This window comes from Onychomys torridus, chromosome 4, assembly GCF_903995425.1.
Source record: "Onychomys torridus chromosome 4, mOncTor1.1, whole genome shotgun sequence".
Classification (NCBI taxonomy): Eukaryota; Metazoa; Chordata; class Mammalia; order Rodentia; family Cricetidae; genus Onychomys; species Onychomys torridus.
In genome coordinates this window covers 146,915,448-146,941,350 of record NC_050446.1, presented here as the reverse complement: position 1 = coordinate 146,941,350, position 25,903 = coordinate 146,915,448, and the positions used below count along the sequence as shown (strand labels likewise).

At 40.4% G+C, this 25,903-nt stretch overlaps 1 protein-coding gene across 1 annotated transcript in view; it reads left to right on the top strand.

The window, feature by feature from the left end:
- Nucleotides 1–25,903, top strand: part of Kiz (kizuna centrosomal protein) — a 102,523-nt gene that overhangs the window by 60,939 nt on the left and 15,681 nt on the right. The window contains exons 7-10 of the mRNA XM_036185300.1: nucleotides 3,468–3,549; nucleotides 12,358–12,523; nucleotides 13,217–13,279; nucleotides 23,473–23,559. Coding sequence (XP_036041193.1) covers nucleotides 3,468–3,549; nucleotides 12,358–12,523; nucleotides 13,217–13,279; nucleotides 23,473–23,559 — 398 coding nt within the window. The remainder of the gene's footprint in view (nucleotides 1–3,467; nucleotides 3,550–12,357; nucleotides 12,524–13,216; nucleotides 13,280–23,472; nucleotides 23,560–25,903) is intronic.

The window sequence follows — 25,903 nt, the reverse complement described above, 5'->3', positions numbered from 1 at the left end:
ACATTGTGTGTATATATATTTGCCCAGACAGCTTTGCATGCAGATATTCATTGCAATGAGTTATTAGTCTGATTCAAGGTTTCTAGTTTCTGAAGCCCTATAAATATTACACTATTGCCAAGACTTGTCATGGATATCCTGCTGTTGCCCAGAGTCAGGGTAAAGTTGCAGCCATGCAGGGCATCCAGGAGCAGGTTCTGTGTAAGATCCTGGCTGCTGTCCTCCATGTCTACAACCCTGAGGCTCACTAGGCTTGACCTCTGTGCTTGTAGCCTGCAGGATGTAGTTAAAATTGTCCTCAACACTAATTATAGATACTTCAGTACCCCACCCTTACCAATAGACAGGTCATGTAGACCAGAAAAATTAACAAAGATATGGCCCAGTGGCACTTTCTGCTATTCTAGACAATCTAACTTAGGTGTTCTCAGGACCCACGTGGTGGCTCACAGCCATCTGTAGCTCTAGTTCCAGAGGATCTGACACCTCTGACCTCATAAGTACCTGTACATGCATGCACGTTCATGAACACACACACACACAATTAATTTTTCTAATCTTTTAAAATATAGCAAATAGATGGTATAGCTAAATGACATTATATATCAAATGACTTAACAGAACTCTTTATATCATCCAATTCAGACACTGTAGAATACAGCAACTCATAAAACTGAAGACACTGGCAAACACAAAGCAATTCTTTGTTTGTTTGTTTGTTTGTTTTGGCCATTTTGTTGTTGTTTATTCGAGACAGGGTTTCTCTGTGTAGCTTTGCGTCTTTCCTGGAACTCACTTTGTAGTCCAGGCTGGCCTCGAACTCACAGAGATCCGCCTGGCTCTGCCTCCCAAGTGCTGGGATTAAAGGCGTGTTCCACCACTGCCTGGCAACACAATGCAATTCTTAACAAATACAAGCAAATCAAAATAATTTCATGTAGTCTGTTTGACCCAAAAATGTATATTGGAGAAAAGCTGCTTCAGCAAATGGTTCTAGAAAACTGGATATCTGCACATAGACAAATGAAACTTGAGTTCTCTCTCTTGCCATAAAGAAAAAAAAATCAATTTAAGTGTTTCAGTGTAACATTTGAAAGTCGGAAACTGTTAGAGAAAATGATCTAGGGAGCAACAACCTCAAGGTGTATGCCAAAGCAAGGACTCTCTGAAAAGGCACCAGGGACTCAGTAATGTTACTGCATGAACCAAACAAGCTACATACCAAAGGAAATTATCAAATAAAGACGTAACTGCAGAACAGGAGAAACTTTGCTGTCTATCAACTGACAGAGTTAACGTTCAAAATATGTAAAGAACTCTAAAGAACTACTTAAAAAACAGTCATTAAAAACATAATAGGAGGTTCTCAAAAGATGAAGTACAGAGGGCCAGTGCACACATGAAGGACTGTTGAGCATATATAGCCATTAGGGAAATGCAATTAAAACTGTACTGAGCGTCCATCTCACCTGGTGAGATTGGCTGTCACTGAGCAAACAAATGCAAGATGCAAGGATGTAGGGCATGGGGAAGGTTGGAAGGAGGACCTTACACTAATGGTAGAAATGAAAATTGGGCCAGCCACTATGGAAATCATTACGGAAGTTCCTCAAAACACTAGAGACAGAACAACCGTAGGGCCCTGTTACACTGTTCCTAGGTAAGTGTCCAAAGGACTCTTGTCAGCACGCCTCACAGATGCTTGCACGTGAATGTTCGCTGCAGCACTTCATAGACGCTGTTATGAAATCAGCATAGTTGTCTGATAACAGATAATGGATAAATGAAATTAATATATATGCAGTGGAGTTTTATTCCACCATAAAGAATGAAATGATTATGTTCTTTGATGGGAAGTAAATGCAGGTGGCAATCATCTTATTACTCGAAATAGCCAGACTCAGAAAAATAGTACATGCTTTCTCTCACTTCTGGATCCACTACTGCATCCTCAATTATTTATAGCTACTTCAAATAATACCCCCCTCCACATACCAGTGTGTGTGTGTGTAGTCCAAAAGTTTTTTTAAGGTTTGTTTATATTTATTTTTAATATGGATTTTTATGAATTTATTGTGTTTTAGTGCATTGCAGTCAGTATCCCTTTTGCTGCTCAGGTTCTTCCTCCCTCAGCTTATGGGAACCCCTTCAGGATAGGCTGAGTCCTTTGACACTCCTCAGTGATTATTGGGAGCATCCTTAGTTTCTGTTACTGCATGATGGTTTGGGTTCATCTGATGAGTTTCCTGCAACCAGACTGGAAGGGAGCCTCTCATTAAGGACCTGCCTTTTAGTATAACAACTGGTGCTGTTGCAGCTCACACTTCCTCCTTAACTCTTCCACAATAGTACCTTAATTATTTCAATTGTAAGTAAGTCATAATAAAAATGTCACAAAAGCTGTTGGTGAGATAGAGATGTGACTGATGTTGTTTACAGATTATATCATGCTTCTAGGGTATGTGGTTATGCGTTAGAATTATACAGTGAGTCTTAAAATATACTGTGTCTAGGTTGCAGTATAGACCATTTTGTGAGGCTCAGTAGGATTGGCATTAGGTAGCTAGACTTGCAAAGCTTCTTGGCTATTTCTATGAGCAGTCCAAGTTGAGAATGCTTATTAGCAATGACATCATAACTTTTTTAAAAAGAGAGGCTTGGAAAGATAACTTAATGGGATCAGGCAAAGATATATGTGGATCCAGGGGATGCACCAAGAGAGCCAGTCTAGCTGGAACAGCAAGTTCCAGATTCACTGAGAGACTTCACCTCAAGAATTAGAGTGGAGAGTAATAGAAGGCACCTGATGGCCAATGACCTCCATATGTGCACACACAAGTGAGCACAACCTGACATGACACACACACACACACACAAATACACTCACAGACATACGTACACACACCACAGGGGTATTTGGACATGGCTTTTTTGTCTCAAATGTGTTAGGTTTCATACTTTTCTTGATAAATGTTGTTCTAGTAACTTGACTTTAAAGATCTTTAAAAAAATATGGAAATCTTAGCAGGGATGTAGTGGCACACGCCTGTAATCCCAGCACTCAGGAGGCAGAGGCAGGTGAATCTTTGTGAGTTCAAGGCCAGTCTGATCTACAAAGCAAGTTCCAGAACAGGTAGAGCTGTTACACAGAGAAACCCTGTCTCTAAAAAACAAGACAAAAACAAAATATGGGAATCTGGGGCTGGAAAGATGGCTCAGCAGTTAAGAGCACTGGCTGTTCTTCAGGAGGTCCTAAGTTCAATTCCCAGCAACCACATGGTGACTCTCAACCACCTATAATGAGATCTGGTGCCCTCTTCTGGACTGCAGGGACACATGTAGGCAGAACATTGTATACATAATAAACAAATAAATCTTTAAAATAAAAAAAAAAATGAGAATCTTCTAATTCACCCATTTCAACATGTTTAAAGATCAACAGTGTATCTCCCATTTCTGTTTTGCAGATCTGAACAAGTACCAGGTTGGCACTTATTGAAGACACAAGGACAGTGTATGAAGGAACGTGATAATTCTCCTAAAGAAGAGGTACATAGTAAGGCTGTTTTCTTAGTCATAACCAAAGGCTAGGGTTAGTAGTAACTTATTTAGATAAGATCCAAGAGTATACAAGCTATTGTTTGGAGAAATAGCATATTCTGAATGATAAACATATTTGAAAAAAATGATAACAGTGTTAAGTGAGGTTTCATGAACTTTCTGATCTTCAACCTTTTACATGTTTTGTGGAAGGACCTAACTCTGACTTAATGCTAACTCCCAGAGGTAGCTTAAGTATATCTACTATAACATTTTCAGAGTTTAGAAACATCTGTAACATTCTGGTTTTCTGTCTGTATGCCATATTTTAAAATATTATAAAGTCATTAATGTTAAGCCAACAGTTATGCTTTTGATCCATTATTATACACAAGTAACTAGCTCAGATCCATTGGAAGAAAAGAAATATGTGCAATGTGACCCCCTCCTTCCGAGGGCTGGTTACCAGGATGCACATAAGAAAACGGCAAAGATGTGTGCCCTCAGAAAGGGAGCTCAGCCACCTGGAGAAGCAGTGAAGTTTTGATGGAAGGAGTATAGGGATGTGTAAGGTGTGACCACGTAGAAATTGGCTTTTTGACAAAGTGAGACAGGAGAAGATGTTCGGGGTGACAGGGAAGAGCTGTTAGGAACCAGTGAACAGACGAGGAGACCCAACACATATGAGGCAATAGAACCATTCTCTCTTTGTTTTTTAAGATTTATTTTATTTTTAATTTTTTTGTATGTGCAAGTGAATGCAGGTACTTACAGAAGCCAGAAGAGGGTTCCATGTCTCCTGCTGTTTGGAACACTGCTGCAGGCCTTTAAGCAGGGCTAAGATGGTTTTTCCCTAAAAATTGAAGTAAACAAGCAGTTTCTCAAACATGTAGATGTAGCTGGAGAAATTCACATTTCCAAGGAACAGTGTTAGTACCAAAATGATGGCATGCCCATAAGCTTCAATACAAAATGCTTTTGTAGTTTCTGAAGCTGTTCTGTGTGTGTGTGTGTGTGTGTGTGTGTGTGTGTGTGTGTGTGTGTGTGTACGCATGCGCACGAGTTTATGTAATGTTAGGAAGTGAACCCAGAGTCTTGTTCTTGTTAAACACATGTTTTTCATTACTCTACACCCTGCCCCCAGCCCTCATCCTCCTTCCATGATTAGCTAAATAGAGTATCGGAGTTGTTTCTGTGTATTGAAACAGGATAGATATTTAGTAGATACAATGGGTTCAATGTCTCTCTAGAGAAAATCTTAATGTAAGTGATTTTAAAAATTTAAGAATGCTCCATTAGAAAATGTAAAGTCCAATGAAGCCCAGAAGTATTTCCTTTGCTCTCTCGGGGAAATGGCTAATTAAACAGCCACATGTAAATGATGTTTACCTGTGGGTCCCTGTTCTGTCAGCTGCAGTCAGTCCCTTCTCTTGAGTAAACACATGACCAAAGCCATAGAAACTCACTGTCCCCTAGAGACCAGATAAGATCTGTCAGCACTGGCAGAACCTCGTAGGCAATTACATAATTGAGCTACATGCTTTTAATTCAGAGGAATTTGTAATTACTTTATGTGGGGGGAAAATGAGTTGGGAGTGTCATTAAAATACAAAATGGCTTAATACTTTTCTCCCAAGTGATGTCTGTTTCCACATGGGAGAACTTTGACACAGAGGAACGACTTACTGATGTCACTCAGAATTGGTCTGGTCCTGCCCCCACACAGATTTTATTTACCAGAAGACATGTTCCCTAAATGATAAATTGTTTTCTGATGTCTCCTACATATTCATTTCCCAGCTCTTGTGATTTTTTTTTCTCCGTCTTTTAAATGCTGCATGAATAAAATCCCTTGCTTTGACTCAGATAGCACTGGTACTGGTGCATGTGTTTTTCTTCAGACACTGAAAATTATTTCTCCGTAACCAAGAGGAAGGATTTTGAGGAAGTGGTAGTTAAATCTGGGAACTGTCATCCGCTGCCATTGCGCCTCAGTAGCTGTGTGAGTGGCACTGTTTGCACATAGAAGAGAATTTAATTCTGCTAAGTGCTTTCACACTTAGTTTCTCTTTGGATTCATGTTGTCCTTATAAAAATCAGATTCTTTAAAGTTGGCTGTGGTTTCTTTGAATAAACAAGCAGAAAAATATAACAACTTTGCAATGTCAAACAGAAAAGTGCCTCTATGTTATGTCCCTCAATAATACTGTTGACATGAGGTATGGCCTCTATATTTAAAGTGTTTACAAATAGGACTAGGAGTTTTTTGTTTTTGTTTTGTTTTTTCTGGTTTTTCGAGACAGGGTTTTTCTGTGTAGCTTTGCACCTTTCCTGGAACTCGCTTTGTAGACCAAGCTGGCCTCGAACTCACAGTGATCCACTTGTCTCTGCCTCCACACTGCTGGGATTAAAGGCATGCGCCACCACCACCACCACTACCACCCGGCGAGGACTAGGAGTATTATAACTCAGTGGTAGAGCATTTGCCTAGCACACTCAGGGTCTGGTTTCACTCCCCAGTAACACACATGCATGTGTTACACTGTCTGGGTATGAATCTCCTTTTCCTGCTTGCTACAAAGTGAACTTTCTTTAATAGCATCACATAGTCTTCTGTTTTGTTTCATTTTGAATGGCTTTACATAGCTCTTGTCACTATACTCAGTCCCTTGTCCATTATACACAGTCCTTGTCCTCTGTACATAGTCGCTGTTCACTTTACATTGTCTCTGTCCACTTTACACGGTCCCCTGCCCACAATATAGAGTCTATGTCCACCTGACACAGTCCTTGTCCACTATACACAGTCTCTGTCCACTGTGCACAGTCCTTGTCCACTATACACAGTCCTTGTCCACCTTACACAGTCCTTGTCCACTATACACAGTCTCTGTCCACTATACACAGTCTCTGTCCACTATACACAGTCTCTGTCCACTATACACAGTCTCTGTCTACTATACACAGTCTCTGTCCACTGTACACAGTCTCTGTCCACTATACACAGTCCTTGTCCACTATACACAGTCTCTGTCCACTGTACACAGTCTCTGTCCACTGTACACAGTCTCTGTCCACTGTACACAGTCTCTGTTCACTATACACAGTCTCTGTCCACTGTACACAGTCTCTGTCCACTGTACACAGTCTCTGTCCACTATACACAGTCTCTGTCCACTGTACACAGTCTCTGTCCACTATACACAGTCCCTGTCCACTATACACAGTCTCTGTCCACTGTACACAGTCCCTGTCCACTATACACAGTCTCTGTCCACTGTACACAGTCTCTGTCCACTGTACACAGTCTCTGTCCACTATACACAGTCTCTGTCCACTATACACAGTCTCTGTCCACTATACACAGTCCTTGTCCACTATACACAGTCCTTGTCCACTATACACAGTCCTTGTCCACTATACACAGTCTCTGTCCACTGTACACAGTCTCTGTCCACTGTACACGGTCTCTGTCCACTATACACAGTCTCTGTTCACTATACACAGTCCTTGTCCACTATACACAGTCTCTGTCCACTGTACACAGTCTCTGTCCACTATACACAGTCCCTGTCCACTATACACAGTTCCCTGTCCACTATCCACAGTCCCTGCCCACTGTACACAGTTCCCTGTCCACTATCCACAGTCCCTGCCCACTGTACACAGTTCCCTTTCCACTTTACACAGTCCTCTGACTTTTAGTTCCTATTGAACACTTAAATTTATTCTTTTCCCCCACTAAGAAAAGTTCATAGAATATCTATACAATTCAAGTTTTCAAATATTCATATTTTCTTAGAATGAACTCCTATGTATAAAAGGTGTGTGTGTGTGTGTATATGTGTGTGTGTGTGTGTGTGTGTGTGTGTGTGTGTGTTTCAGATTTTTGATATGCATTACCAGATCTTAACTCTGGAAGGGTCATGGAGTTAAAAATAATGGATGAATAAAGTATTTATTTGAGTTCTTTCTAAAATTAAATAATCAGCTCCTTTTGGGGAGCCATCTGGAAAGGTGACAATGATGTTCTATTTCTGTTGTGTTCACCTGACCTTGCTGCGATGTGGTCAACCCTTTTCCTACTTGCTCATTGTTCCTTCTAGGTGAATAATGGGTTTTCCTTATTGATTTATAAGTAGTTTTAAAATATAAGTTTGTACATTTTGTTCCAATATTTTTGGTAGCTTGATCTTTGCTTTTCATTAAGGGTGTTTTAGATATGATGTCTCTTTTACTAATAGTTTCATCTATCTAGTTATACATTATATGTATTTTAAAATAGTAATTGATAAACTTGGGGATATGCATCAAGAGTCATGACTCTTGTAGTTCCACACATAACAGGATCCATATTTAAACTGAATTCTGATTAAATTTTAGAAGGATTGAGCTGGTAAGTTTAGGAAAACTACTCAGAAAGGTTTATATACCATTAGCTCTGCAGTGTAGAAGTGTCAGTACCAGTCATTTTATAGATGATGTGTGCCCTGGCATTTCATTTCCAAACCCTGTCTCCTGGCCCTAGGAAGACCAGGACCCTCTTGATGGAATTGACTAAGTCTTCAGACTGCTGAGAGCAGTGGACCACTCCCCAGTTTCCTTCATGGACTCCAATAGTATCTAATTAAAAGAGAGCTTTTTTTAGTAGCAGACAAGCTTAAAGCTGCGCATGGTCTGTTCATAAGCATGACCAATGGAAAAGAAAGGCCAATGCAAAACTTGTTTTAGAAGGCGAGTCTCCAGACTGCAGAGCCCATTCAATTCTAGTGTGAGATGTGCAAGACAGCTTGTTGTTCAGACTATGCCCTGGGCCTCTGCTTCTTTTCACTGATGAGAGAGTCTCCTCACTATGGATAAGTTCCTTTGAATTGGGAGTTCCTCAGAAAATGCACATTTCTGGAACAGCTGCCAAAGACATGCCTAAAGAATGTGTTACAGGGCTGGGAGATGGCTCAGTTAGTAAAGACAACCCACATTTCATCTCCAGGACCCATGTCAAAATAAAACAAAACAAAAAAGCCCCAGAAAACAAAACAAAAAACAGTTGGAGAATGAGGCTGTACACTTGCAGTCTTGGGGTGGTGAGATATGTGGATCCCTGGGACTTCTGATCATCCAATCCAGTCTTCTTAGCAAACTCTACAAAATAGACAAAGTTTGAGGAATGACCCATGGTTGTCTTCTGACGTACATGTGCACATACATTACACTTGTGCGTGCATGTGTGCACACACATACACTGTGTTTTAGATATTTTTGATGACTCAGCAGATGTTTTTAATTAGAAAGCTTTTGACTGGCTCTTTGCTGAGGTCTAACATTTGTCTCTGTCAGTTTATAGTTCCCTGCTTTTTTAGGGGCTTACAATGTAGATAGATTCCTTTGCAGGTGACCGACCCTAGGCAGACCTACCACTGTCTCTGTTGTTTCCATGATCTGGTTGAGTTACACCATCTATTTTCCTTTTTCTTTTTCTTTTTCTTTTTTTTTTTTTTTTTTTTTTGAGCTGAGGATCGAACCCAGGGCCTTGCGCTTGCTAGGCAAGCGCTGTACCACTGAGCTAAATCCCCAACCCACCATCTGTTTTCATGTTACAGTTTGACCATCAACCTAAATTTTTCCTAAATATTTCCATAGATATAAGACATTCATTTTTGAGAAATTATTATTTATAAAATTGTCTTCAAAGATCAGTTCTTGAACATTTCTTAAAAAAAAAAAAAAAAACCTAAGAAATCTTAGAGATGAATAGTGAGTATTGAAGGTAAATGAGATAAGATATACAAAACAAGTTAAACCAGCCATGCAGTATGTCTACCACATTGTATGAAAAAGAGGACTCTACACAGTGGCAGTGATGTTTTTATCAAGCACATGGGGACTTGCTGGACAGATGTTTGTAATATTATAGCATTTTATTCTGTATTCTTTTGAAGCCCAATTCAAACTCAGCTCAAACAAAAGAGAGTTGTGTTTGAAATCTATACCAAAGCAGATTGATGTGTGTCATCTTTGGAGGTGTCTAAACTCTACATGAGCAGCAAGGAGACCAATTCTCCAAAGCAGAGTTTATTTGGGTCTAGAGGGGCTTGCAGCCCTGGCATGCTGTGCTATACTATAGATGCTTCTGAAAGGATTGGAGCAAAAGGGAGTTTTAAAAGAGAAGTTTTTGAGAAAAAAAAAAAAAGGAAAAATGGCAGAATCTACTTTAGCTATCTTGAAATAAAGACCATTGGTAATAAGAGCTTATGGTTGGCTCATTAGTGGAGATAGCAATTGTTAATCAAGTGATCTTGTGGAAGCAGCTTAGCTGGAATATAATCCTGCAGTTTTGAGGAGTTCTTTGCATAGATCCTGTTACAGGCATATGTGCAAGAGGGTTTGTCTTTCATGGTTTCTTTTCCTCATTTTGTTGACATAATGACTCCACTTTGATCCTGATAATTTGCATTAGGGGAAAAGACAGAAGTAATCTGAAACACTGATGGTCCAAAACAGTGTCAGCATTCAGGGGAGACGAGATGTTATAAAGGTGTTTATTTTAAATTGCATGAAAACCTATTAATCTTTACAGTCTGCAAATTCCATTGCAAGATGCACCAAAACTTCAATAATTTGGTTGTTTTAAATGTATATTTAACTTTAGCAATTTGGTTTTTTAAACATATACTAATACAGTATTCTTAAGAGTTTAAAAATTATTATCAGTTATATCACATATTATAATTTAGAAATACACACTCAGAGTTTATTAGAATTTATAGATTATTTTAAACATGAGAAAATAAAAAGTTACGGATTTCACTGCAAGATTTCTAAGGTGAGGTTTGTTTTTATTCATACTTTAAGATGTTTTGCCTATATCTAGGATTTCTGGGCACAGGCAGCTAGAACCAGGATGAGTCTAAAAAGCACCATGGGCAGTGTAGGATGCAGTTCAGGAGGCTTTCCTCCTTTCAGACCTAAGGAGCATACACAGTGAAGAGGTGTATATAGGCTGCTGGGCTCTCAGAATGACAGCTGATGATAGAAGCGCTTCTGGGCCCAGCTTCAGGGGCAGGGCTCCATGTCTGTACCCCAGTCTGCAGAAGCAGAAGTCCTGAGCAATTCGTCTACATAGACTTGTCAGAAGGACAGTAAGACCCAGGGACAGTTCATACAAATAGAGGCAAAGAGTCTAACGATTAGCATTGCAGCCCAAGGTCCCAGCTCCAAGGCTAACTTAATACCAGGGCCTTTGGCAGAGAGTTACGACTCCTTAACACCCCACCCAGACCACCCTCTCTAGCTTTTGTCATAAGTCCTGGGTCCAGGAGATCAGCCAGCCCAAAGGACGTCAGAAGGAAATAGCCTTGCAGCGATGTTAGAGCGAAAGGCAATGGTCTTGAATGCTCAGGGCTGGGTCTCCCATGCTCTGCTTCAGTGGCTCACATTGGAGCATCTTTTCCTTCTGCTATGCTGATCATGAAAAATTGTGATTTCTTCCTTGTTCACTGAACAATGGCTTGTTACCTAGACACTCAACTACATAGAACCTGAGGACCTTGGTCCTGTTCTACCAATCATATTGGCTTGTGATGTTTTAGACCCATTTCTTGCAGATTTGATGCTGCCCCATATTTCCTATAACCATCCATTAACAAGTCACCACCACTGTCAGCAGGATGGAGCAAATCACCACTTCCTAATAGAGTGTGTAATCTGGCAGTGGGACAATGGGACAGAGGTTGTTTGCTAGATATCAAACTTTTGTTATTGGCACAATTTTATGTCTTAGGAGCAAAGTGCTTACCTGGAAATTAAAAGACAGTTATCTCAGATCCTGTTAATTACCATTTTTCTTCACCTTGCTTCTCAGGTAGGTTGTGATTAAAAATCAACTTCCCTGTACAGATAGGCTAGTTAGAGTCCTTTAAAAAAATATATGCAGGGTAGCAGGTAAGTTTCTCCAGCTGCTCAGGAGACTCAAAGACAAGTGTAGACTTTTATCCTTGGCTGAGCATTAAGACTCACAATCAGGTTGGTTATCTTTTTGCTCAGTGCATTTCCTTTTTTTAATTCATTTTCACTTAGGTATGTGTTCCTGTTTGTCTATATGTGCGTTACATGCATGCAGCATCTACAGTGGTCTGAAGAGGGCGTCAGATCCCCAGGAACTGAAATTACAGGCTGCCTGATGGTGGGTGCAGGGAACCAAACCCAAGTCCTCTGCAAGAACAGCAAGTGGTTTATAACTGCTGAGCCATCTCCAGCCCTAAACAAACTCTAGGTTACAAGTCTAGAAAATAGGATTCATGCAATGAAAGAATCACTCTTTCCTTCAGAAAGGAGGTCTGAGGGTCTGCTCTTGTGGGTACCAAAGGGAGAACAGGCTAGCTCAGTTAAATAGAAGTGACCTCATCTCACGTGCCTACTTCTCAAGAACGTTCATGTACTACATAAGGCTGAGTCTTCAAAACATGTTACTGTGAATGAAAATTGTTGCATAGAGTTAAATTGTGCTGGAAAAATAATGAAATGTTATTTTTAATTAAAAATTTTCATATATTTTGATCATGTTTTCCTTTTCCTCAACTCTTCTCAGATTCTCCCCTCCTCCCTACCCACTAATTTCATGTCGGTTCCCTTTTTTCCCTTCCCCTTCTCTATTCTTTTGATCTTGAGGACATTTTAGTGTCAAGAAACAATTTAAATTCTAAGTAAAGCTTAACCTAAAATTATATTTTAAGTCTGAGTCTTTGAGAGCAAAGGGAATGGGGTTCCAGTTTGTTTTGATATTTTTGTGTGTCTGTGCTTTCTTTGAAAACGCTGTAGGCCACAGCATTATTGAAAAAAGTCCTTACAGAAGAATGTGACCATAGGTCAGCTATTCACAGCAATGAATCATCTTGCAGCATGCCATCTATTCTGAATGACAATAATGGAATAAAGGAAGCAAAACCCGCTCTGCGGCTCAACAGTGTTCTTACAAGGGAACAAGGTAACTATTGTTAAACAGTGTCCACAGCAAAAAGGCATTCAGAGTCAATGCAGCATCCTCTTTCTCGAGGCATGCCTATAAAATACCACTAACTAAAGCCTATCTCGGGTTTTAAGTGCATGGTATGTTGTTTATTTTATGGTTCCTTCCAGTTAATATGTGTGTTCTCAGGCAGGAGTGGGAACCCTAAGTATAGTTCTGTTGAACTTCTAGTAAAATAAAATGCTTACAAGTCAAGAAATCTTAAACCAATCACTTATAGTACCTTTTAGACAAGAAATAAATGAACAAAATTGTAACTGAAGAGTCAGTGAAAAAGAGAAGAAACATTATTAAAGCTCACATACAGTGGCTAGAGAGATGGGATTGAGAGCACTGGCTGCTCTTGGTTGGGGAGTGGGGGGACCTCAGGTTTGGTTCCCAGCATTCATATGGCAGTCCACAACTGTCCATTAACCCCAGCTCTCTTCTGGCCTGCAGCAGGCATGAGGCACAGCATACACATGGTGCACTTGTATCCACGTAGGCAAAGCATTCTTGTGCTTAACAAGACAAAACACATGTAGGGCTGGGAGTGTAGCCAGTGGTAGAGTTTGCCTATCATGTGTGAGGCCCTGGGTCCCACCACCAGCACTGAAGAACAAATCTGTTCCATAAATTTGAAACGTATCTTTATTATGTTTTAATTTTCAGAAGTTTCAAGTGGCTGTGGAGATGAGAGCAAGGAAGAAAGCATAGCTGCAACCCCAGTCACAGGTAAAGCTGCAAGTTCCTAGCATTTCAGCCCCAGAGTGCAGTCTGACTGCATAATCAGAGCATTCAGGGCTAGTCATGGTGGGCCCAACGAGGACTTAGTGAGGTGGAGAGAGCACACTCAACTACTGCCTGCAGGCTATGTTAGCCTAACCCAAGGTGGTAAACAGCTCTGCCCAGCAAGCTCTTCATCCTGATTTTGAACTGTAGCCTCTAAGTCTCCTCCTTTTCAGCACCTGTAGCCATTTGAGAACTGTCAGTTGGCCAGGGTGAGTGCCCAGTTACTAGATGACAAGCTATAGATGTTTCTGATTTTACTCTTTTTCTCTCCTGTAGTAATTAAACTGCCTAAAAGCAATGTTTTAAAAATGTTCAAGGTAGGGAATTTGCTCATGCCTCAGGTACAAAAGCCTGTCTGGCAATTTAAAATTCTCACTAATTGTGCTTCGTCTATCAAGACCTATTAAGACTTCTGCACATGTATTAGGTGTGTTTATAGGTGGAATCTGAATTGTATCATTACATTTTTTAGGCTTAAAATATCAGCAATTAGTATTCTGAACAGGACCTTATTTGTTGTACATCTAAATTCTCTAGATCCTGTTTTTGTGAAGTGGTATGTTGCTTCATTATAAATTCAAAGGTCTGCCTTTAAATATTTATACAAGTAAACACACCATTGCTGAGGTACCGAGGATGCATCTGCATATGAGGTAGTCTTGTTTTCGCTTACAAGCAAAAATGAATGGCTTGCTTTTATGGTAATATAATTCACGCCATGATGATTTTTAAACTCAAGTTTCTGTTATGAACTCTTATTTTGAAAACGGAGTTTCTAGCAGAGCAATTATTATGTATGTGTAACATTTTACTCCAAATACAGAGATTTTCTTCAGTTTCAAATATTTTTTCCCCAATGATGTTCATTGTGTTTTTATTTGTCATTTTGAGAAAATTCTGATAGGGTTCCCTCTGATCTTTTTGTTTTTGTTGTTGTTACTAGAAGTATAGATGATCCCTAAGCTGCAGATGTTCATGAAGTTATGTGGTTATCTTTTTCATATATTTACCTTTGTGTGCAGAAGTATTAATGGCCTCTGAATGTATTTCAATTAGGATTATAAATCTGTGATCACAAAGGGTCATCTGTAAACTTATTTAAAATAAGCTGTAATTTTAACAGCTCACCCTCCATCCATCAGTAGTTGACAGAGAATACCATACCAAAGCTACAAAGTATTAGCCATTTTAAAATAGCACAGGAGAGCTGGGTCTGATAGAGGCAGAGGCAAGCAGATCTCTGAGTTTGAGACCAGCCTGATTTAAGAGCTAGTTAGTTCTAGGACAGCCAGGACTACACAGAGAAACCCTGTCTCTAAATAAATAAATGAATGTGTGAATGAACAAATAAACAAACAAACAAACAAACAAACAAACAAATAGAGTTGTAAGGTTGTTTTCACTAGAGCATTTGCTGCTCTGTCCTCTCTGCCCATGGCAATGTCCTTCTAACCCCACCCAGCCCTCACGATGTTCAAGTCTAGATGCCTCATGTACCTCGGCTGCTATACTCTTGTGTGTCTATCATAACTACTTGGTCTCTTAAACTCTTGATCATTATCACTTTTCAAAAAAGTCTGTATCAATTATTTGGAGATTTGATTGTTTGTAGAGTAAGGCAAGCAATTAGATTTCAATTTAAGAAGATTCAGTGTGCCTACCCTTTATAGTAGTCTGTTGAAGTTTCTGTTTATGTAGGTGTATGATGGCTTTGTTTATATGTGCTGCATTCCATCTAGAACATTCTCCAGCATCTGTCCTCTGGACGTTGAAGAGACTGGCAGTTGAGCCTGGGTTTTGGCATCAGTGTCTTTCACTCTCTACTGCTTTTACATAATTCTGGGTCTCTAAATAGGGAAAGCTATCTTAACAAGTTGCCTTAAAAGTTTAAATGAAATCAGCCAGGTATGGTGTATAAACTTGTAATCTAGCACATGAAAGGCAGAGTCAGGGGGATTATTGCAAGATCAAGGGCAATCAGGTCTACATAATAAAGCTCTATCTAAAAAAGAAAAAGAGATATATCAAGTATGTGAAAGTGCTAGATACATACTAGATATTAGGTGCTCCACACCTCCTGTCTGTGATACACAGTAATAATATCCGAGACCTGCTGTCTGTGATGCACAGTAATAATATCCATCCAAGTGTTAGTAGCAGCAAAGGTCTTCTCTGCTGGATCTCACAACCCATCACATTCACCAATCACTAGCACCGGTCAAAAGAAATCTCACAAAACAAACTCAAAGAAGAAAACAAACAGCGTAGAGGCTGAGAATGCAGTACTCAGAAAAAGAAGCCCCTAGATGGGCCTCCAGGATGTCTGGCCACTCTAGTGTGTTAGCCTGTCATGCTCACCCTCCCTGAGTTATGACATGACTGAGGACCAAGACCAGCCTCAGCATGGTGTAACTATGATTCCTCAGGGACAGTACTTCCCAGCAGTACTGCTGCGTTAGCTCCTTCAAGAAAATGCCGCTTGAGAAAACAGCCAATGATTTGACTCCAGCAAGATATATTTAACTCATCAAGAAAAAAATCTGAAGAATTTCTGGATACTTTTGGAAATTCCATCCTATAAGGGAAACCCTTACAGGTGAATTGCAAGCCAGCTCCTGGGATCTTACTGATCAGGCTGGAGGTGTCTGGTTCTGTGACCTAGAAGCCTTTGGTGACTCTATTTCCACAGATGATGGTACTGCAAAGCATTTGATGGCCATGCAGCAGGCCTTCCCTAATGTGCTGTCTCATAAGCGTTGATGAACAATACAGCGTTACCCAAAATGCACTCTGTGCAGAAAATACTTTGATGAATAACATATTTTGAGGTCAACCCATGTGGTCTCTTTGGCTCTCTGTAGTATACATAATGTACAGGACCATGATAAAGAAAACTTTGAAAGAAAAAAAATGTGGGCCGCCATTTCACAAGTGTGTTATGTGGTTGAAAATGAAGTCCTTTTTTTCTTTTTTCTTTTTTTTTTTTTTTCTTTTTTTGATTTTTGAAACAGGGTTTTTCTGTGTAGCCCTGGGTGTTCTGAAACTTGCTGTGTAGACCAGTCTGGATGAAGTCCTTAATGGCCAAAAACATTAACTTTTTTTTTGTGAAACATGCCTTAGAACACATATATGCACATACATGGGACCTTTCCTTAAATAGCAGGTCCAGTTGGGATGTCAGCTTTCTCAGTACAGTAAAATTATCTTCATTCTTTTTCTGTATGCCATTTTTGTGGGACCTTCCTACTAGATGAAACTGCTTTCTAATGGGACAGGGCAACTCTAATTAAGTCATATTGAGATGTTAGGATTGAAAACTACTGATAAAACTGTCCCTCAGGTTGACCAGAAGATTATAGTAGTAACTTTGGTGTCTAGAAAGACTCTTTAGTGTGGGTCTTTCTCTGTGTACCTGTTCACTTTGCATCCATTTTAGAAAGAAGTAGGAAAGCAAGAGAGCAAGGTGAAAGGCAGGTTCCAGGCTGGGTGCAAGTCTCTGAATTTACACCATTCTCAGACAGAATAAGAATCTTGAGACATAACAAGGGCACACCTGTTCTTTCTCTTTTTCTGTATGTAAGTGCAAAGTAGATCATCTACTGAGTATAACTGGAGTATAGGTCAGCAACAAAGGCACTTTCTAGCTCTTCATTTCATAAAACAAGGTCAGTCTTGTAGGTATGAGATTCTGGGCTGGGAACCTGAACCACAGCAGGCCCTGTAGATGGAATTCTTATTTATAGAACCTGCCAATCCTTCATACAAGGCTGTGATTCTCACTGTACACCAAGGGAATCAATATGCTGTTGTGGGATAGTTGTACATTGTGTGAAGGTGTATTGCTGTGATTGGGATAATAAAAAACTGAATGGCCAATAGCTAGGCAGGAGATATGGTATAGGCAGGACTTCCAGCCAAGAGATGAAGTAGGAGGAGGAATCTAGGTGCTTGAGGGAGTTCCCAGCTAGAGATACAAGGAGACACAGAGGAAGCATGAAGAACATAGGTTGATAGAAACAGGTTAATTTAAGTTATAAGCGCTAGTTAAAAACAAGCCTAAGCTAAGGCCAAGTCTTCATAATTAATGAGTCTGGTGTCATTATTTGTGAGCTGGTGGCCCAAATCAAAGTCTGACTACACTGTGCCAACATTTTGATGTCTTTATTACCCCTTCTTGCTTATGCCCTCCCAAACTTAAGCCTTCTTAGTGGAGAAGTTCATCTTTAAAGAGTTTGCTATCCCTCCAAAGGCATCTGCTTTGTTAGTCGTCATAGAAAAAGTGAGTTTTCTTCACAAGATTTATATAGAATGCCCCTCATACAACACACATTTCCCAGTCAACAAGATCAAATATTTCTACAGATTAGTCCGTTGTTAACACAGTCTACCCCTTTTCATTTGTCTTAAAAAGAATCCAGATAAAACAGATTAATGTTATATTTATTAACATGTTGTTTCTTTATGTGCTAGGTAATATGCCATTTACATGTTTAATATATTAGCCTGTTACTTGGACTTGGATACCAAGGTCAGAGAAGACTGCCTCTGCCCTCAGAAAGCCTCAGACATTTCAATCTTCACAATAGTCCTACAGGACTTAATTTAAGTAACTCAACCTGCTGTCACACAGAAATAGGAAGGTTGGTGCCAGCTCAATGGATGTGGACTCCAAGTTGGACTTGAGGATTTGGTACTTTCATTCCTTCATCATGACTCTTTTGTTACAGCAGCAGAAAGACAGCTGTAGCGTGGCAGCTGAATCAATTAGATCTCAGTGTATATAACATAGCAAAAGATGAGCTTAACAAGGAAGTCCTGGGGAGCGATGTAGAGCAGTCATACCTTACCTGTTTCTTTGGCTACACCTAGAGAAGTGAGCAACTTGCAAGAATTTCCAAGGCCAGACTAAGAGGCTTGCCTTTTCTAAAGTGGGACAGGCCTGAGCACAGCTGGACCTCTGAAACCATGTGAAGGATACAGGATGTTCTGGTCAGTTTTCCTGGAAACACTCAAGCCAGGAAGAAAGTGACACTTAGTAAAATTATGAGAGAACATGTCCCTCTGAAGTACTCACATCCACAGTGATGACATTTTAATTTGTATTTACATTAATGTCCCTTTCAGACCCAAGCTTTACTTTAAGAAAATGATACAATTTCTAGTAAATCATGAAAACCAGCACCTTACATAGTATGTGCCACACAGTGGGCCCTTAATTTGTCAAACTAATGAATAAAAATGGGGAATTAAGGAGTTCCCTTAAATGCTTGTTGATTCAGGCCAGAACACTATCTCTTTCAGTCATTCACTCCAACACCACTTTCCCAGCCCACGTGCCCATCCTGGCAAAACTCATCTCCTTAAGCTGCATGTGAAAAGGGCTGTCAGCTTTTATCTCAAGAGGATTAAGCCTCCAAGAATGTCCATTCAGCCTCTCATTCTTTTAACACCAATTCTGTTGGTCAAGCTGTGTTAAAAGTGTTGCTTCACTGTGCCATTCCTCCCCAATATTCTTTGGCCAGCTGAGATCCTCTCCATCGTCACACTGAAGCATCCATGAGAAGCTTTCCAGGCCAGCATCTACTTGCAGGGTGCTGTTTGGAGTTCTGGACACCGCCTCCCCAAACATTACAGCTTCTGTTTTATACCAAGCTGAAAGGGAGCTAGACACATACAATGGCCAGGTTGTCATTGGTGACTGGATTTTTACCCCAGGAGAAAAGAATGCAGTGACAAGTTTAGGCCACCCAAGTGTAATGGCATATAACCTCCAGGACTGCAAGTTCACTGAGAATGCTTTTTTCTTGCCTTGCCCCAGAAGAGCTTTACTTAGAAGAATTAGTAGAGACAAGTTATCTGCTGGGCCTGTGTCAGGGAACTTCCAAAGAATGTGAAAGCAGGGTCTCATTTGCTGGGGTGTTGTCCGTGGTACTGAGCACCTCTGTCTCTAGGCAGAGAGCCTGCCAGCACCTCTGCCATTGAGCCTATTACCTGCTGCTTGCCGCTGGGGGGACAGAAACATTTAACATAGATGTGAAAGAATAAAAAGATCTTTCTGAGGAGTGCTACTGATTAGTGTGTTTGCATTTGAAGACATGAACTCATAATTCAGGAGAGATTCTCCCAGTGAATGTGCAGTAAAATTCCATGTGGGCCTTCTGTGCTCTGCTACATCAGAACTCAGTGTAGGTCCCATGCATAAGCATTTTATGAGACATCCAAGTCAGTCTCCAGGTTCAGAATTGTGCAGTAGGGGTCTCAAAGCTGGGAGCTCCTCTAAGTCAGATTGTTAAAGGACCATTATTTTACACTGGCAATTCAGATTGAGAGAAGAGGTCAGGATTTAGACATTTTTGTGAAATCGGGAGTTGGAGAGAGTGTTGTTTTCCACCTGCTGCTGCGATAGTGCCACAAGCTTACCAGGTGCAATGACCTGCACTTGTAGTCCCAGATCCTCAACAGGCTGCAGCAGGGGGTGCTAATGGGAAGCTTCCCTGAGCAACAGAATTTCAAACATGAAAACAAAATGCCACTAACTTAAAATAGTAGAACTTACTCTGTAACAATTCAGGATACAAAAAAACCCAAGGTACAACCAGGGTGGGGCTCCAGGGAAGAGTTCTTCCCAGCCTCTGAGGTTCTGGCTTGTGGCGGTGTCTCCTCAGTGTTTACCTCTGCTTTCTTTTTCCTTTTCTGTGTCTCTGTCTGCTCCTCTCATCAAGTAGACACCAGTTGTTGGCTTAGCTCCAGTGAAAATGCAAGGAGATTTTGTCCTGCTCTCTTTAGCTAATGTGTCTACAATAATCTATTACCAAGTAAGATCACAATCTGAGGTTTGAGTGGATTTGAAATGAGGGGGAGGAAGGCAGTATTCAGCCCACTATAGATAGGATTTGAAAAGGATATTCTTCACATTTTATATTTCTAACATTTGGGTCACATCATACCCATCGTTCCTGGCCTGTTCTGTAAGTAACAAAGATAATGTCAGTATTTCTCATTCCTCCCATCATATAAATTATTAAGTATCAGTTGTTAAAAGTGATTTTTACAAAATTGTTTAGAGCTGGGAGTGTAGCTCAGTGGTAGAGCACCAACTTAGCTTGTATGACCCCATGAGTTCACTGACAAGCACTGGGAAAAAAATGACAAGCACTGGAGTATACCATGAAAACACAGCTTTTTACAGGGATTACTCAAACTTTGGTAAGTTAAATGTTCCCTGAGTTTGAGAGCTGAAAATTTGCTTCCTATGATTAAACAGTGGTAAGCAGCAAGCAGTATGGTGGTTAAGTTTTGTAGGAAGTACAGTTGTCCCTCAGTATACAAGGGGAATGGGCTCCAGGACCCTCTGAAATATGAAACTGCACAAATGCTCAACTCCCTTATATAAAATTGTTTGGTATTTCCGTATAGTCTACATACATCCTTCCACATACTTTAAATCATATCTAGATACTTTTAGCACTCTGTATGATGTAAATGCTACATAATAGCATGTCATTTAGGGAGTAATAACAGGAAAAGAAGTTTGTAATACCAATACTAATACATTTTTTCCAAAATATTTTTAATCCGTATTTGGTTTTTGGATCTGTGGATGTGGACCTGAAGGACACAGAGGGGCAGGTATAACACCCTCAGAGCTGTCTCAGTTCAGCTTGGGAGCAGCCATGAAAGGTCAATTACAAGCCTGGCATTTATTTTCAGGCTTAATTGTTGAGTTGCTTCACACAAATAAAAAAAGAATGTAAATCTCTTTTCTGACCCTGCCTCAGGCAGCCCCTGTGACTTAGGGTGTTCCCTGTGCATCAGCAGATAGAGAGATCTCAGTGGATTTGCTGACCTAGGTCTCCTGGGGGCAAGTTTAGCACCGGAAGTCCAGATGTGAAGATTTCCCCTGGGCTGGTACTGCCCACATTCATAGACTTGTGGCCTCTTTCTCTGAAGTCTTAAATATATTTTCTGAATTGTAAAAGCATCCATATTCAAATTACTAGATAACTGATTTATGGGCTTAAAGTGATAATATGTGTCTTTTGAATTAATTTTAGAAATTTATGTTTTGCTTTTAATTTTATTTTTGCAAAAGCAACTGAGTTTGATTCATCAACAATGCATCTAATATAACATGAAAAAAACATTTTTAATGTGTAGAAATACACGAAAAGTAATAAATAGAACCTTAGCATCCTTTACACAGAAAGCGCTTTTCCATTTTAATTTTAGAATTTCTATCCACTTCTTACAGGAACAGTACATGCCCTCAGTTGAACACCCCAGTTCTTTGTGAGTTCAAGGTCTGGTTCCCTTGCCGCGGTGATAGTATTGTTTGTGTGTCGCTTTGTTATTCCTTTCCAGGTCCAACTCTTTTTTTTTTTTTTTTTTCATTAAGGATTTCTGCACAAGCAATGGGCAGATCCCTTGCCTCCATACACCCCTTAGAGACTGGTGAAAACACATGTGTATCTTGTAATGGGCTGTTAAAAGCACTTGTTCATCAGATATTTTCTTTTTATTTGTAGATTTAGGAGTATTTTAGCAGGTGTACATTTGCATATAAAAGAGAATAAAAGATAAGAAGTTGAGGCTTTTTCTTTCTCCTCTCCTCAGCATCATCTCTCTCTACCCCCTTTATTCAGCATGTTTCACCTTTATTCTCTGTAGCTGCTTCTATTTTCTAGACCCAAAATGCATATCAAAAAGACAAAAATCGCCTTAGTGATCCCTCAGCACTTGCAGGGAGATGGATGATTGGGGTCCAGCTTATGTAACAAAGTGGAGGAAATATATTTACCTCATTGTGTCCTCAGCCTGGAATTAATAAACAGGACAGATTTTAATCTCTTGGGGGCTGGATACTACATGGGATGTAGATCCCTTGCCTTGTTATATGTTTTAAACTGCAATATTTTCTACTTTTTAAGCTACAATTTGACATAGAGTTGAATATATACTAGTGTTTGACTGCAGGATTCAGACCAAAAACTTGAGGATGTCTCTCTATATATTTGTTTCTGTGTATGAAAAGAATTGGCTTCTTTTAAAATGTTGGTTTCATCTAATAATTTTTACTACTCCATAATTTTCTGAGTGGTTAACATTACAAACGAGAGAAGTGTTTCCCTGGAGTTCAAGGCACAAGCTACAGTGTACATCAAGCCTTTCACAGCTACTTAGTCCTCAGATTTTCAGCTATATCTTACTTGCAGCCAATTCTTTCCCCTTTGTTTAGAGCAGGCTGGCTTTTCTTTCTCCACGCTGCTTGCTCTCCTTTTTCACTCTCTTCTCCAGGACTTTATAACTGCATTGCAAGGCAGCCGCACACTGCAGCTTTAACTGCTTCATCCCTTGCTCTCTTTTTTCCAGGACCTGGGCCCCTGTTGCCGAAAAACTCACATGCATTGTTGGCCTTTTTGCACAGTGGAGTTGGCTTCCTGACTAAATCTTCTATACTGTTACAGGGAGGGGATCTGCATTCTTTGAGAGACTCTTGCAAAAAGTACATTTGCGTGCAAAGAGTCTGAAGCTGGTCCACAACCACTTACCATAGCTGACACAGCCTCTCTGGATCATGTTGAGGTCCTCGCTCTTTCAGTGAGGCTTTCTCTAGAATCTGACTTGTAACTGCAGCTTTGCTCATCCCTCTCCACACCTGGCTTTGCTTTCTGCAGGCAGGCTCCTTCTCTTTAGCCCTTGGAACCAGATTGTTCACTGAACCCATCCTCCTGCTTCTGCCTGTCCTAGGATTTTTGCATTCTCCCTCTTCTGTCTCAGAGCCCCACTCTCTAGCTGAAGAGCCTGAGAACCAGGACCTAGGTGCTCTGCAGTCACCTGCCTACCCAGGATGTAGCTATAGAGCTTGGCATGGAGAGAAGCTGTTCATTTTGATAGTGAGTCTATACATAGATTCATCCAAAGGCTAATGGAATTTGTGGTTTCAAATAAACTCTTTACAATTCATCCCTGAGTCTTAAAATTGTGGCACACACCTTATATCCCATCATTTGGGCTCCCTAGGAAGACCTAACTAGAGAAACCATGCATCTGAGAAGTGTTAACCACATAAGAGGAATTTAAGAAACAGTTATGAACAGTTGTAAGTAGAATATTTCTGTGCTTTTCTTCATTTATAGAGACAAAAGCCTACCAGTTACTGAAGAAATCTACCCTTCAGGATAATTCGAATCAACATGAAGAGAAGTTTGAAAGTCAATTTTCAAGTAAGTAGGGACAGATTCAACACTTGAACCCTGTGACAGGGCTCAGGACAACAGCCAGCACTATGCTGAGAAAAGTGTGGTTTTAGAGTTGGCTTTGTAAGGAGTATTTCTGAGTCTGAGAGAGCAAGAATGTTTCCATCCTTAGCAGACAAGCATTTGGAAGGACCCTCCCTTCTTGGATACATGGGACCCCACATGGTAATAATTCTTACAGACTCTCCAATTCTACTTGGTGTTTCATGGTGGTGTCCTTTCATTAACTGTCACAGAAGATTCCCCAAGCTTCTCTTCCCCATGTCTCATTTCTTAATCATCAAATGAGCAGTTTTGTGATACATGTCCACTCTGTGGGAATGCTGGAAAATTCTCCTCTCTTATAATGAAAGGACTAAATCCCTATAAAGCTAAAATGTAGGCTTAAAATATAGTTCCTTTAATCTAGAATTTTGTTTCTATTTTAATTTTCTATATTTTCCAATTTTACATTTATTATTTTGGTGATTTTTAGTTATTACTCAGTTTAGCACTTATAAGAGGTACATAATACAGGAGAAAGTTTATGAGTGGTTTTGTTTTATTAATATTACATCAGAAGAGAGTGTTGGATGCTCTAGAACCATAGTTAGAGTTGATTGTGAACCACCATGGGAGTACTGGGAATTGAACCCTGGGTCCTCTGGAAGAGCAACCAGTGCGCTTAACCACTGAGGCATCTTTCCAGCTCAGAGTGGCTTTAATTTTCTGTACAGTGATTTCTTAATGTCATATTATTCTTGGACTGTATTCAGATATCCAGTTGTCTTGAGCATGTCTTCCTCAGACAGACACATTTTCAAGACACGTGCTTCAGCTGCATGGGAACTAGCTGTATTTGAAGAATACATTTCTAGGTGATGTTAGTGGTGGTGTCGTTTAGTTTGGTTGCTTTAAGAATTCAGTGAGCCACTTTAGGTTAAAGACCCAGCCTGGCCTGACAGCTCCTAGGCAGAGCTTTTGGTAGCTATGATTTAACTCTGAAAATATAGAAATCACAGACTCTTGAAGTATAAAGCAGGGCCTCTGTCCTGAAGGAGATCCTTACTGCTTTGGGAAAATCTTAATGCCTGTCATCTTTCTGTTTGCATTTGAGTCATACAGTCTGAATCTGTAAGACAATACAGTCTTAGAAGATGTTTGTCCAACCCCCTCCATTTTATAAATAAGGTCCCAAGAGAGCCATGCCTTGCTCAGAACATAGCTGCTTAGCAGATATACATAGCTGAGAAGACAGTGCCACAATGTTTTTGGTAAATATTTTGATCCCTAATGAGGAAGTGCAGAAGATGAGTATTTGGCATAAATTGCCATCTCTAGGCTATGAAAATTATACTATTAAATATATAAATAACTTATTTCAAATAATACTCTTTGAAGGGTTCATACACTTAGACAATGTATTTTGTTCATATCCTGTTAAACTTTTCATGTGTGAAATGCACTCCAAAGGTTGTACAACTAAGTACAGACAGGTTCAGTTCCTTGGGCCATCTCACAGTGGCACTGTAAGCCTTGAAAGACTCCAGTAGTTTGATGGCAGTATTGAGCGGGAGCTTCTCATGCTGTTGGCTGCCCTTGGAAGTGACAGTGCCTTGCATCCACTCTCCACTGACTGTGCCTAGTCATAGTCTCACAGCTCTTGTCCCCAGGTCCTGTGAGCTGCAGAGAGCAGCTGACCATCTGTGAGGGCAAAGGGAAACTTCCCAGCACTTAAAAGCCTTAGGGATAGGACTCCCATCCTCACTTCTCACTCCTGAAGGAGCAGTCGTGTTTCAGGTACTTTCTGAGTTAGATGGTGTAGGACTGTCTCCAGATCTGACACAGAGGAAAGCCACGTAAGTTTTGAACCCCACTTTTCATAACGCAGAGTCTTGTCCTGTATGAAAGTGGAGACGCTGTTGAGTTGAATGTGGACGTGGTGCTGAAAGAACTACTGTGCTTCAGAGATTACATGCAGGCCAGCCATTCACAGGCTAGAGAGTCAGCTACCCTGTGGCAAAGCTGCTGTGCACTCTCAGTCTGGGGTCTGGGGTGACTGATCACATGTGCAGCAGAAATATCCAAGGCTGAGAACAGTGAGGGCAGCCCATCCCCCATCCAGGGAAAAAGGTGTCCTGCTCAACACAGGCTGAAAAAGTGGCTTTCGTGGCTTCGAGTGGAAATGTGTTCTTCTTTGTGGATGGGAAACAGGACTTAGCAAAGGGGCTTAAGAGTAGATAGCGTAGGTGCTTGTCATCCGGAAGTGTCTTTTATGTCTGAGACCTGGTTCCTAGTACTTGGTGAGCCACCCCTGCCTGAGTCCTAACGA